Source organism: Amblyomma americanum, chromosome 2, assembly GCF_052857255.1.
Source record: "Amblyomma americanum isolate KBUSLIRL-KWMA chromosome 2, ASM5285725v1, whole genome shotgun sequence".
Lineage (NCBI taxonomy): Eukaryota > Metazoa > Arthropoda > Arachnida > Ixodida > Ixodidae > Amblyomma > Amblyomma americanum.
This window is the reverse complement of record NC_135498.1, coordinates 101,035,091-101,048,693: the sequence shown is the minus strand read 5'-3', so window position 1 is coordinate 101,048,693 and position 13,603 is coordinate 101,035,091. Positions and strand designations below refer to the sequence as shown.

The 13,603-nt window shown below is 45.3% G+C and overlaps 1 protein-coding gene and 1 non-coding gene across 6 annotated transcripts in view; one reads left to right on the top strand and one right to left on the bottom strand.

The window, feature by feature from the left end:
* The window catches only part of LOC144121673 (sphingomyelin phosphodiesterase 4), a 73,974-nt gene extending 65,426 nt beyond the window's left edge, over positions 1 to 8,548 (bottom strand). For 2 of the 5 annotated variants that reach the window (XM_077655012.1, XM_077655013.1), the window contains exon 1: positions 8,495 to 8,548. In XM_077655012.1, coding sequence (XP_077511138.1) covers positions 8,495 to 8,530 — 36 coding nt within the window. In that variant the 5' untranslated portion in view covers positions 8,531 to 8,548. Of the gene's footprint in view, positions 1 to 7,916; positions 8,111 to 8,494 lie in introns of those variants that run through there. The other 3 variants (XM_077655010.1, XM_077655009.1, XM_077655011.1) reach the window with 3 other exon arrangements.
* A 1,094-nt stretch (positions 8,549 to 9,642) lies between these two features.
* On the top strand, positions 9,643 to 9,714 carry TRNAE-CUC (transfer RNA glutamic acid (anticodon CUC)). Its single transcript has one exon. It is a non-coding gene; the product is annotated as a tRNA-Glu (tRNA).
* Positions 9,715 to 13,603: the final 3,889 nt, after the last annotated feature.

Here is a 13,603-nt window from a genome sequence, read left to right as displayed (position 1 = left end):
CATGAAAGGGCCACGATTACTGGCACAGGTATAAGGCTTAGTGGTGCATGTACAGCTGTATAATACATGCTGTTGTTTTATTATACCTGCTTTGATAAGAATACAGCCTACTGTCCTATTGATGCCAGCCTCTTGCAAGGCGGCACCATGGCAGCCATACAGGCTGCATTAGAAGTGAACGATGGTAGTAAACACAATTGGCGTGCACTGCAAGGTACCTTGCACTCCACATATCTACATTATGCATGTCCATTGCTTCAATGGAGGTGAAACGCAAAAGGTGCTTGTGTGCGCTACTATGTCAGAGCATGTTGAAGGACCCCAGGTGCTCTAAATTAATCCGAAGCCCCCCCCCCCACACACACACACACACACGCGCGCACGCACGCACGCACGCACGCACGCATTCAGATAAGAAAACGGTAATCGAGGTCCCATGACCATTTTTTGTTTTCAGTGAAATTTTTATGTGATAGGTAAATGTGTCCACACAAAGGAACGAGCCTTAGTTTTGCAAAAAAACACTAGTTTTCTCGGAAAAAAAATCGTGTCACAAGAGGTGGAGAATGTCATTTTTGCCACTTCACAAAGTTGCAAGTTTGGAGCCTCACTGCATGCACAATAAATTGTTTCCGCACATGAGTATTTTTTCAGTACCTCATTACAACTTGGATTATCCGAACAAATAAGAAAACGTTTTCTTGCTGTGTCAATCTTCCGAGTAAAAAATCACAAACTTCGCTTCCGGAGCTATGCGATGCCAGAAAGGCACTTTTCAGGGCAGCCTTAGGGAAAGATGCGTAAAGATCTCCCCACTGAACCTTTTTCTCAGTATTCTTCAGCTACTTTTAATCACTTCAGGCAAGTTTGGTAGCTCTACACTTCAGATATTTTTCAATATGGCCTCAAAATTGGCCGAGGTTCAAAAACGTCAAAAAAGTGACAACTTTGACTTAGATTTAAAAAAAAACATCATCATCAAATTTCATTAAAATTTGTTTAAATAATCCTCAATACTTGATAATTTTAAGGCATCAAAAAAGTGTTGCATTATATTGTTTTAAAGTATGAAAATAAATACGAAACTGAGTTAATGTTTTTGTTATCTAGAATTGCTTATTACTGCCTTTTAGAAATAGTAACTGTCAGAAATTTGATTTAGCACTCACTGAACGTGGTTACATTTCATTTACCACAATATGCGAACCATCTTGAATGTTTGTACAGCTTCTACTTGCTTGTTAGTGGCTTTCTTAATGCGTCAAAATGGGAACAAATTCGCTATTTCACCTGATGTCTCAAGAACTGGCTGGTGGCGGTGCAACGTTTTTTTGAATTCTCTAATTTATCATCGTAAGGTACATTGGTACCCAATCGATTCTTTAAAAATATTAGTTCATTTCTCGGTTCTTAGAAAAATTTTTATATATAAAAGTTAATATTAATGTGTTTCTGAAGCTGACGTTTCCGTACCTGCATCTGCTTACCTCTGTGTTCAAATGGTTCTACAGGGCACTGTCACGAGACAGAACGTCGTCTTCCGAGAGGAACAGATTATCTGCAAGGTTTTTAATCAGGAGGAGTTTTAATCGGGACGCAATTGACAAACGAGATGCCGCTTTATGTGCAGATTGCAATTCACAAAATCGTAACAAGAAATAAACGGCAGCAGTTGATTTCGGCATGCGCACAGTATATTGTTCAGCACGAAGCACAAACCAGATCACAGTCTCTTCCATTCCGAAGCAGCGGTGGAGGCAACATAGGATGCACTGCCTTCATTTGTTTGAACGTACTTCCACATATGGAGCGTCTGAACTCCAGGCACTTTCTTTGCCATTTTCCATTCTTCCTTCTTCGTTTCGCGAAAGTCTGCAAGCTCCCTCTGTGGGAGCTCCAGAATGGTGATGTTCTTTAGCGTTCCTTGAATTGTGTCTACGAAGCCGCTGGCTGTTTGTATGGCCTCACTTGCAGACCTCCGCAAGTTGTGGCATGATGCTCGATGTTTCACAAGCCCACCAATGCTGTCTCAAGCATTTTTGCCGTGTCCAGTGGCCGAAAACATTCATTTCGTCTATTGCGTTGTAGCTTCTTGAAACTGCGTTGTAGCTCATGAAACATGCTTATTCTTGAAGTGAGCGGGAGCCCCGTCACTCACATGTTATGTTGGTGTAGATTGGAGTGTTGTCTTCGAGGTGTGCTTTGATTTTCGACAGAGTCAAGCATACATGAGCTGAATCACGACACATATCATCGGAAATAATGGCGTACTAGTTCTGAGTCGATTTTCTTGATGTGACAACGCGGGTAAACACGGTGACCTGCTTTTTCTGCCAATGGAAAGCTTGTACTGCATCTGGAAGCACAACTGTCCAGTTTTTGGCGAAATCAAAATGCAAAACAATTGCACCTCTCTTGCAGCTGTGTTTTTCATGTATTGCTCTTGCTTGCACAGATCTAATATAGTTGTGGGGAATCCATTTCATAGTCATTCTTAGAAATTCTCTCATAAATGGTGAAGCGGTCAGAGTTTTTTTAACGAGCTCACCGTATTCCCATGAAGCAATCAACACCTCGTCCTCGCTGCTCATTTCAAAATTTTCCGAAGTGAAAATGCCCTCCTGTGGACAGTGCTCACAATTCCTGAGGAAACATGATGCAGTAGGTTCTTGGTATACGCAGAGATTCTGCATATCTTCGGGACAAAGCGACCTTCCGGACGTGTTCTGCAGTCCCACAAGGCACAACTGAAAGTTTGCACCGCACACACAAACATACACTTGCCACAGTGGCGAGCATTCCACCCACTTAGGACGCAAGGATATGAATTTTGTGAGGCCAACCTAGGAGGCAGGGTGAGCTTGCTTGTAGAGGCGGAATGCTTCTCGCAAGGACCGCGTCATGAAGCGTTTCGGTATCCATTCTTTCTCTCCCTCCTTTTCGATTCTCACAACATCCTTTTTGTTCGGAGTCTGTCTAGAGCAATCGAGTTCATCCATGGTGTAATATTCTAAAACGGTGGTAATGTATTCCTATTGTAGTTTACGTCTTGTATATCTTTTCTGTGTTGACCATACGCCTTCATCTACCATCTTCTCCAATTTATTTATAACGTACCTCGTTGCCTCTGGAATAACTTCCTGGACATATTTCACGGTTAGGTTGCGTGGTAGCAGTGTCAGCAGCTGGCAGCGCTTTTGAAAGGACGTACACCTATTGTAGGCAGCATGTAGGTTGTCTTCCCAGCTGCTGCATTGCGCACACTTTTCCTCTGAAGCACGCGAAGTCTCTGGGATATTATATTGACACGAGGATTGGAAGTAGAAGAAGAAAGAGATCGCAGCCTCTAGAAGTAGATGACGCTGAAGTGTAGGTCCGTTTTCTCTGGTGCCCTCGTTCAGCCGCTGCAGCTCCTTTTCAGTGTAACAACTGTTACAATATGCTGCCTGTATCCCCGATCGGATTTTCGTCACCATAGCTCTAGCCACCTCTTCCTGCTTGCGCTTTGCATAGGAAAGTCTGAGGTGTTTTTTTAGAGCGCTCGGTGGCTTTAGGGGCGAGATTTCGGAGGCAAGGCTGACACTGAAGTTTAAATTTTCTATGATTTCTTCCCCACGGCGGAATTCTTCGAATGTTTCGGTTGACTCTGCCTACTTATTATCTATGTCTTCCTTGAACCGACAGTAGCAATTCTGATAGATGAAGTCACTTTCTCGTACTCGGAGAGCTTCTTCGGGAAGTAGGATTTTTTTGAGAGCAGCGACATTGAGTGTCTTTACACTACGAAAATTACATCCTTTATCAATTCTCTGTTGTTGCCTTTTTGAGTAGTCGGCACAAAATGTTCGCCGCGGAAATCTCTTCACAAATGCAAAAGCTCACCGCTTCCGAAGATTATCGCGGGACAGAAGAGCAGGTGACAGATGCAGGGCCCAGGGCTGCTTTTCCAAAAAAAAGGAGATGGACAGATGGATGGATTTTTAACACAGGCTGCCCACCGTCCACACTGATGCTGTTTCGGTCTGGCGTACAAGCACAGACTGAGATAACAAGTATGCTTGTCGAGAGAGCCCTCCAGCGCAGAGAAAACACGTGAGTACAGAAAATGACCCCACCGGGTCTACCACGGCTGGAAAACGACACGCGAAACTCGAGATCCAAACAACATCCGCTCACCAGGGCTATCTCGTTGGAAGGTCGAAGGCTGAGGCATAACTGCCAGGCGTTCGACGCGTTGCGATGGAAAGATGATAGCGGCGGCGGCACACATGGTGCTATAAAATTCAGGGTCGCGCCGGGTGTTATATAGCTATAGGAGCAGCTGCCAAGCGCGGTTCATCCCTGGAGCGGCGGCAGCAATTAAAGGCATCTTGAGAGTAGCGACGGGTGCATTAATTGTTTGCATAAACTATTCCTAAGCACACGTCACTCGAAAATAACGTGCTAAAATAGGCTTACAGTAATTTAAGTCCCACTGTTAGAACAGTACGAAAGTGAATAGAAGCTTTAGACCTTTGATTGTAACAGAAAAAAACACTTACAAATTACACTCATGAACTCAGCAACTGTAGCGTTTAAAACTTACCCACAAAAAACCAATACTAAATCCAGCTTCTGACGATTGCGCATCCTAAGAGGGAATACTGAGCAGTTGTAAGGATTAAAATCATGAATTCTGTTTTGCAGTTATTTTCAAACTTTAAAACAATACAATGCAACACTTTTTTGGTGCCTTGAAATTATAAATTATTGAGGATTATTCAGGCAAATTTTAACAAAATTCGATGACGACATTTTTTTTTTTTACATCCAAGTCAAAGTTGTCACTTTTTTTACGCTTTTGAACTTCTGCCAATTTTGAGGCCATATTGAAAAATATCTGTCAAGTGTAGAGCTACAAAGCTTGCCTGAAGTGATTAAAAGTGGCTGAAAAATACAAAGAAAAAGATTCAGTGGGGAGATCTTTACGCATCTTGCCCTAAAGCTGTCCTGAAAAGTGCCTTTTTGGCATCGCATAGCTCCGGAAGCGAAGTTTGCGATTTTTTACTCAGAAGATTAACACAGCAAGAAAACGTTTTTTTTATTTTTTCGCATAGGACAAGTTGCAAAGAGGTACTGAAAAAATACTGATGCGCGGAAACAATTTACTGTGCACGCAGTAAGGCTCCAAACTTGCAACTTTGCGAAGTGGCGAAAACGACATTTTTCACCTCTTGTGACACACGATTTTTTCCCGGGAAAACTACGAAGTTTTTTGCAAAAGTGAGGTTCATTCCTTTGTGTGGACACGTTTACCCATCACATATATGAATTTCATTTAAAACAAAAACTGGTCCTGGGACCTTGATTACCGTTCTTATCTGAACATGCCCATATATATTGTTTTTTCACAGTATACTGATGTATCAGCTACCCAAGCCTCATTGCATTCCCTAGTAAGTACCACTTGCTTTTCAAAGTGAATATAAAAGTTCTTATACCTCTGTCGTATCAAAGGCCACCTAGTGCTGCTACATGGGCGGTTTCAACGGCCACTGAGTCAACGAAGCAGCACAGAACTTTACTGAGATCTCCAGGGTGTTCGAGCAACAGCCTCGTGCACTCTTAGACTCTGAGTGCTTGCAGCAAAGCGCGGGGGAATAAAATCAGAGCAGTATAATTCTTGAAAATCATGAAACTTCAAAACATACAACTTACTGTGCAGGAAAACACTTCAGTATGCATTGTACCAATGCTGCCAGCAATACAAAAACGACCAACACCAGCTTCCTTAAAAGTGTACGATTAATACTATAGCCTGTCCAAGACAACGAAGTTCATTTGAAGAGTGATTAATATTAATTTAACAATTGAAGATTTTGCTTTTAACCTTTTCACGTTTAACTTGTTGGCTAATTGCTAGCATCCCTGTAAAATTATCGGTGGCATTAAAACACCCTGGTGTGAGATGACAACGTCTCGGCGGTGATCAAGTTTACTGTGTGGCAGCGGCACAACTCCTTTGAGGTTCAATAGCGACTAAGAAATTTCGAAGGCTTTCAACTCAATAGCATTTTAAAGTGTGTTGAGTGGCAGAAGTATTATGTTGAGTAAAGACAGCGCGCCTGCAGTGTCGCACATGAAAACTCGTCTGTGTATCAATGCAGGTTGCACTTTGCCTGTGTGCTAACATGCAGTTCTGATTCACCAAAGTGAACCAGCTTTCTACAGCATCCCAAGCAATGCCGGAAGCTAAAATCAATGGCTGAAGGTTATTTCAGAACAGTCTGCTATGTCTCACTACAGCTCACACTTTCTAGCAGATTTCAAAAACATGGTTTTAATGAATGTGATATTTAGATGCATTTCATGTGCCACTAAAGAAGCCATCATTTTTTTTTCTTTTATACTTATTTTTAAATGCCAGGAAGCTTCCACGCTAACATCCTTGAGTAAATGCAATGGGAGGCAGCGAACCTGTCTCAATTTTTTCACACTCCCTGGAGCACTGATACTAAATGAGCCCACACAATGCCATCTGCCCTGTGCCTCCAACAAAATTTGGAAGTCACAAAGAGCATGGCACTGCATCTTTCACAACTGCGCCTTGGACCATGCAATGCGCCAGCTTCAGGTGTCTCTAAAGGCATCACGGTTGAAAGCAGACACTGCAATTGGGCTGGCTCTTAACAGAACAGGTCATGGCCCGAGTCATTTATTATAGGCAAGACCATAAGGCCTGTGGCTGCACAGGAGGGCATAAGCTCAGCTGCAGTTAGGTTTACAACTGAATAATGACTCTATAGATGTGTAGCAATTAAAATAACAGGTTTAGTTTACGACATGCTATTGCCCAACAAACGGGTTTAGTTTATGGCATGCTATTGCCTTGTTTGGTGCCACCTCACAACTGGACATTTGCTTGCACAAACAGTCACAACTAAACGATGAGTGCAGAATATGGGCTGATGACTTAGTGAATCACGGGGAATGGGACAAAAGCAATCACCACATCTCGCTTTTGGACTGCTTGTTATCATACTAAAAGTATAGAATTATAAAGGGCATCCTCAAAAACCTGTATGTGCAGCTGAACACTTGAAAACATTTATTCATCATATGATGGCAAAACAAAACATGCAACAACAGAGTTTGAAGGGCCATTATAACCTCACATAAAATTTCTAAAAGAAAATAATCCCCACAGCACTTTCACTAATTCACATTTACCAAGAAAAACGCACTTAGTAGGCTCAGAATATGCTGACTTGCATGCAACATGGTGAAGCACAGAATTTTGATAATGGAAACTATGGGCACATTAAATAATTTTTACAGGGATGACGCCATTAAAAAGTTTTGCTCAGATAAGCCTCAACATCAGGCAAAATATAACGCGACCTGTGAGCGTGGTCTAAAATCCCAATGCTTCTCGAGAACAAAATGCAGTTCGAAATAACGTTACACCCGGTAACAGCACGACCACTACTGGCATGACTCGTCTGCGTTAAGTTATTGCCTGGCTTCGTTTTACCTGTTACAACCCTCGCTGCCCTCCAAGTTATTTTTTAAGCGCACGTCCGCGGTGACAGCGCGACATACGTGACCAATACCGACCGCCCGCACGCTGGTGGGAACTAGCACATCTCGTGCGTGCAATCGCTCACCACGTGCAATGGGCGCCCGCAAATACGGAGCGCAGATTGCGAAATGAAATCAAGAACTAAGCAGAATCGAGAAAAAGCACCGCGCTCATACAGCAGGCGAACAGCGCATGCAGTCAAGGCATGCGCATGCAACAAATGCGCGCGTCTGCACTGGCAGCGCACCTGACAAGCAGCGGTTCAAGCCACGGCGCTCCGTCTGGTGCTCCACCCCAATGCAAAATTAGCGCGCGGCAAGTACGGAACGGGAACACCTTCCGGAACGAAACAAACCTGGTACTGTTGGTAGGGCAGGGGCGACTGCGGGCTGAAGGAGAACAAGTTAAAGGCGTTCCTCAGCACCATTGAGAGTTTACCGTCGAAGCCCGCGGGTAGCGGGGGCATTGCCGAAACATACCGCATTACGTTAGCGTAGGTGCAGCGCTCCAAACAAATGTGCCCCTACCGATTGCGGGGCCGGAAGCCCCGTCAGCGCAAGTCGACGGCCAATGATAAGCGGCTCGCAGCTGCGTCCAAGGTAGCCTCCTTTTACGGCCGCCAGCGGCAGGTTTAAATCGCGCGCGAGTGCCTTCTAGTCCAGCGCTACGACCGTTGTCCGTTTATCGTGATCGATACGCACTATAAGCGAGATAAAATTGTCGAGCAACGTGTAACGGCATTTTTTCAAACTGTAGGAACAACTGCTGTCACGTTACTTGCCAAACACGTGATAGAGGCGAAAAACACCGGCATGACACTGTGCAAGGTGCGCTGAAGTGGGTTCATCGCTGAATGTTCGATTTTGAATTTGTTGCAATGTAACTTTGACTCTCATGTTTATGTAAAGAGGCAAAAGTAAGAGAAATACTCACCGAAAACTGTACCGCACTACCAGCTGTACCCGCCATCGCGATGTTTATGCGCGTTTTGTTGTTTGAAACATTGTTGCCAGGATGAGTTAAGAGTTCGCTAAAGCTTTTGTCGTGCGTTATGAAAGCGGTTGGTGACAGTGAAGTATCACTATATTTATATGGTTATAATTAGTGGTTAATTGTGCATTTTGAGTTAAGTGTGTAGTCGACCTGATCCCGCTTCTGGATGTCGACTAACCGGAAAGTTCAGTTGGCAGTGACTCTAGGCAGTGTCATTGTCGGCCAACGGCATGAGTGTGTGCGTGCGGAAAAAAATATATTTATGAAGTGAAACAAGCAGATTGCCTGAAAAGCTTTCATTCGCTAGTATCAATACTGAGTTGCGAGGCAGCATGATGCGTCGCTCGGAGAGAATCGACAAAAAAAAAATTATCCCGCCTCACCACTCTCTTCTTCGAGCTCAGAATATCGCACAGGTGGATTTTGGCGGCCAGTTTTGTTTTGCATTCTGTTTGTATGGGGTACTTAATCTTGTTTTATTAGAATCATTCGTTTAATGCCCATCGTCTGCAATAATTATTCGCAGTTTTGGACAGGTGGCGACATCTCCTGCCAACTGGAATAACAAGCGCTTTATTACTGCAGGCTTGGAAGAATTAGAGTAGAAGAATGTTGGTGGTTGTCGCAGCCTCTACCGCCTCTACAAAACTATTCCTTCACGACCCTGTCCACGGCCCACGGTACTGTAACACGGTAGAGCATTCGTTCCTTCAGTCGACGTAAGATGGCAATACCAGTCCCACTCTGCGAGAAATTGTGGTAGTTCGTGGTTACCAACGTTGGCCGTTACAGTATTCGAGAGCACTGTAGCGTCGTCGCCGCACTCGATGAGAGTTTGAGCTAATCAGGCAAGAACTCCATCCAAACGTGACAAAAAACAAGCTGACCGCCAAATACTACCTCAGTGCGTAATTTCAGCATGTTAGGCCGTGATAATTTGTTGTAATACTTTTTTCTGTAATAATAATAATAATAATGCTCAGTATGTTTTCGAGCATAAACTATTGCTTTCGACTGTACAATGCCTCAAAATTAGTACAATACCTCCCTTATGAACAACTGCCTGGGCAATATGCTACTTCACGTGTTCCGGCATGGTCTAGTGGTTAGGATACCTGGCTCTCACCCAGGAGGCCCGGGTTCGATTCCCGGTGTCGGAAATATGTTTTTGCATTTTTTTTAGTACATGTGCAATACGGTCTATGAAAAAATAAAAACCTTCTGATTGGTTGGATACAAAAGCTGGTTTGTTGAAATTATGTGACGCTTGTCTCGCCGTGGAGCCACAACATCGTCGCGCCAAATGAAACGCAAACAATACATATAACATGAACACCGGCTCTTTCATTGGTACGCTATTTCTTTATCGTGGGATACATGGTAAACTCGTATAAATACATATCCATGAAAGACAGAATCCATGACGAAGCCAGCCTTGTTCTGTACATTGGATGTGGTATTTTTTTTATGAGTCAATTTTTTAATTGGTTTTTTGGGGGGGAAAAGGAAATGGCGCAGTATCTGTCTCATATATCGTTGGACACCTGAACCGCGCCGTAAGGGAAGGGATAAAGGAGGGACTGAAAGAAGAAAGGGAGAAGAGGTGCCGTAGTGGAGGGCTCCGGAATAATTTCGACCACCTGGGGGATCTTTAACGTGCACTGACATCGCACAGCACAGGGGCGCCTTAGCGTTTTTCCTCCATAAAAACGCAGCCGCCGCGGTCGGGTTCGAACCTTGGAACTCCGGTTCAGTAGTCGAGCGCCCTAACCACTGAGCCACTGTTAGCGTTTCGGTTGACAGCAGCGCAAGAAAAGTACATGGCTGCCTGCTCACCGCGACTATTTGAACCAGCATATACCAGGATCGCGAAAAGAAAGCAGGGAGTTTTTTTTTTTTAACTTCGTCGCGAGAAAAGTGTCCGCTCAGAAAACAGACACAGTCCAGAACTGCAAAGAAAGTGACCGCACACGTAGAGCGGCAAGTTGATGTGCACGCTGCCAGTACGTGAGATTATCCGCGCGCTTCATGCCTATATAGTCATGTCTCAAGGCCACGTTTTACGTTCCGTCGAGAAACAGAAATGACAGAAACACAATACGATGTCCACAGCACATAGAGTCGAGTGTTCTGAACTCTCTTTTTTCGACAACAACGTAAAAGAAGACAATTTAATTAGTAGGGAGAATAGCACTTTTCACAACCGAATCGAACTTGAATAACATGTAGCCTTTCTAGTGTTGCGGATATTCGTGTAAAACAAAAACGTATTGCAAGTATTTAGCAATAATCTAAGGCGAATCTCTTAATTGGGCTCCTCACGTATAGGCCCATTGTGGAAGAAATTAACCTAATTAGCCTGCGCCACATTAATTTAGCAAGAAAGCATTTCAGAATTGAAAAATTGCGCGTGGCATGTTTAAGTGTATTTCATCGTTACGTAACATACCGCATTCAGTCAAGGGGCTTCACATTAAGAATAATATAGCACCAGCACCTTGGCATTCATCATCAGAAACACCTGTCACCTGTGCGCACTTGTCGCGTGCTTTAGCGGTCTCCGTCGCAAAGGAGATGCCCTCGACAAAGCGTGGCAAGCTCAGCCGGAGACCAGCTACCAAGTGACATGGGGGGTGGTCGTTTGGTGCCCAGCTTTCGCCGGTCGCAAGCCAGAGAATGGGTTGGAGCCAAAAGTTCACGAACAAAAGTTCACAAACAAAACAAAGCTTATACAGCAAAGAAACGATATAGAGGAATTTCTAGTCACTCCCCAGCTGGTACGCAAGGTCTCAAAATGTTTATTTCAGGGATAAAACGGATGACAGGGATATTCGACCAAAAGAAACGCTTTCAGGATGTTTTTTTACTGTTAGGATTCGATCTGTGCTAACGATACCCTTAAAAGAGGAATTTAGAAGAAGGCAGCTCCTATCCTATCTCTGCCCTCTCAAAGGCGCCTTGAACGCGATTGAAGTTTTGGCGAGGAAGGCATCTTTATTTGGAGGGTTTTTTCGCCTCGGTATGGAAACGGCCGGCAGAAAACTGGTTCTATGTCAGCCCTATTTAAAACATCTTATAGACGACAGAAGTTTTTGCTGGAAAGCATTCAATTTTGGCGGGCTTTTCGGTCTTATGGCGTGAGGGGTTGAAGACGAGTTCTATTGCTGCCCTCTTCAAGCAAGACAAAAGACGATAGATGTGTCTGCAGGAGGGCGCATCTAATTCCGGCGGACTGTTTCGGCTCAGCACTATTCTCAGTGGGCAGTTGCCTGTCTCGACGCTGCTATAGTGTAATGCACGCCTGAAGCGGAGCGCGCTCTTCTGAATTCCTGCACGAAGCCTGATTCGTGATGTGTAGGTTCCTCATCGTGGTGCTAACGCTGGGTGCTAACGCGGGGTGCTAACGCACGCAACCTTTGCCGCAACTATGCCGATTTTTCAGCAGCGGATCCCTCGTCGCTCGTCCGGCCTCCCAGCTGCACGGCAGCCATTGCTTGTGCCAATTCGTGCGCTCGCCCTGCTCTCCGCGCCACCGCTGTGTGTGAGCGCCAGTGGACCTCTCATCGTCGGCCGATACTCGTCCTTTGGCATTCTTCGCGCGAACCTTTGCCTGCCTGCAGCGCTATCCTCGTCGCTGCCTATGTACCATAGCAAGTTTATATCAGTGGTTCCTTTGTCCTTCGTGCGGTGTCCTCGCTCACGATGGATAAGCGCGTTCTTCCCTTCGCGCCACCACTGCGCGGTGGTATCCAGCGGACTCTCTGTCACTGTTCGACCTCGCCACCGTGCAGCGACCATCCAGATAGCCCACCTCTTCGCACCATCGTTGTGCGGTAATTCCTCAGCGATCTTCCTCTGCTCGCGAGGAGTGTTCACCGTGCTGCTTCCAGTTCGCGTGCCTCTGAGTGTAAACCATTTTCCAGTGCTGTCGTCCGACCTCAGGAAACTGTGACCCCCTCTACGCGCGTTTCAATGGTCCCTCACCTCCCCTTCCCTGGAGCTGTTGCAGCTGCAGCGCCTCACTGGACTTACGGTGCCTCCACATTCTGCTGCTACCTGGGAGAAGCTGGTGGTGCTGACTGTAGTGGTAGATCAAGGTTCCCGGATTGGCGGCAGCGACTCTACAATGTCTTCGAGGGCTGGTGTCGCTGCAACCGATGAAGTTGCCAGCCAAATGCAGCAGACACCACCGGGTGCGGTGTGAGGACCTGGGGGCCCCTCTGTTCATGCGGGTGTCATATGGACTCACCTGCCACCACCCGTCTCGCTGCCCGTTGTCATTGTTCTGTACCAGCTGGGGTGCGCGGCGCAAAGTGTGTCATTCGACCCATATCTCCCACGTGTCCTGGATTAGCACTCTGGAACTACATTCCCTCCTACTCGCTCTTCATCTCCCTCTGTCTGTGTGTCATTACGCACCCAGTCCCCTCACAATCTTGTTCTCCAATCTCGTGTTCCCTGCAGTGCTCCTTTTAAAGGCCAGCAGAGTCTTTATGCCCTGATATTGTCACAGTACTCTTCCTGTCTTGTTCGCATGCGTGGGTATGGCCTGATTCGCTTCTTTTATCGAGTTAGTGTACAGAATCTATTTTGCTTTTGCTAAGACAATTTATGCACAGTGCTTATGCAGTCTCCTTGCTTTCCGTACGGGCGAAGAATGTGCGGACACATTATTTACACTGAACCGGAGCCGTACAAAAGCGCTATTACTTTTTTTTGCTCATAGACCAAAACCATGTGCACGCCAAGCAGAGGGCGCATTCAAAATCTCAGTTAAAACAATGTCGACGCATTTCCATGCGCATGTTTCGCTTAGCTGTTCTGTTTTTGAGTTGCAGCCTGTTGGTCAATAACTTTGCGGCGTATAGAAGCTATTGCGGGTTTAAAGTACAATCGATGCGCCACGCAGTCTGTGTAATGAGACGGGGAAATTCACGATCTGTTGCCACATTATTATACTAAATTGATTTAGGCCGTTGCGCCATGAATGGTGCGGTCAGTACCATTTTTATTTTTTTCTTGTGCTGCCCACCATCTAACGAATGTTTC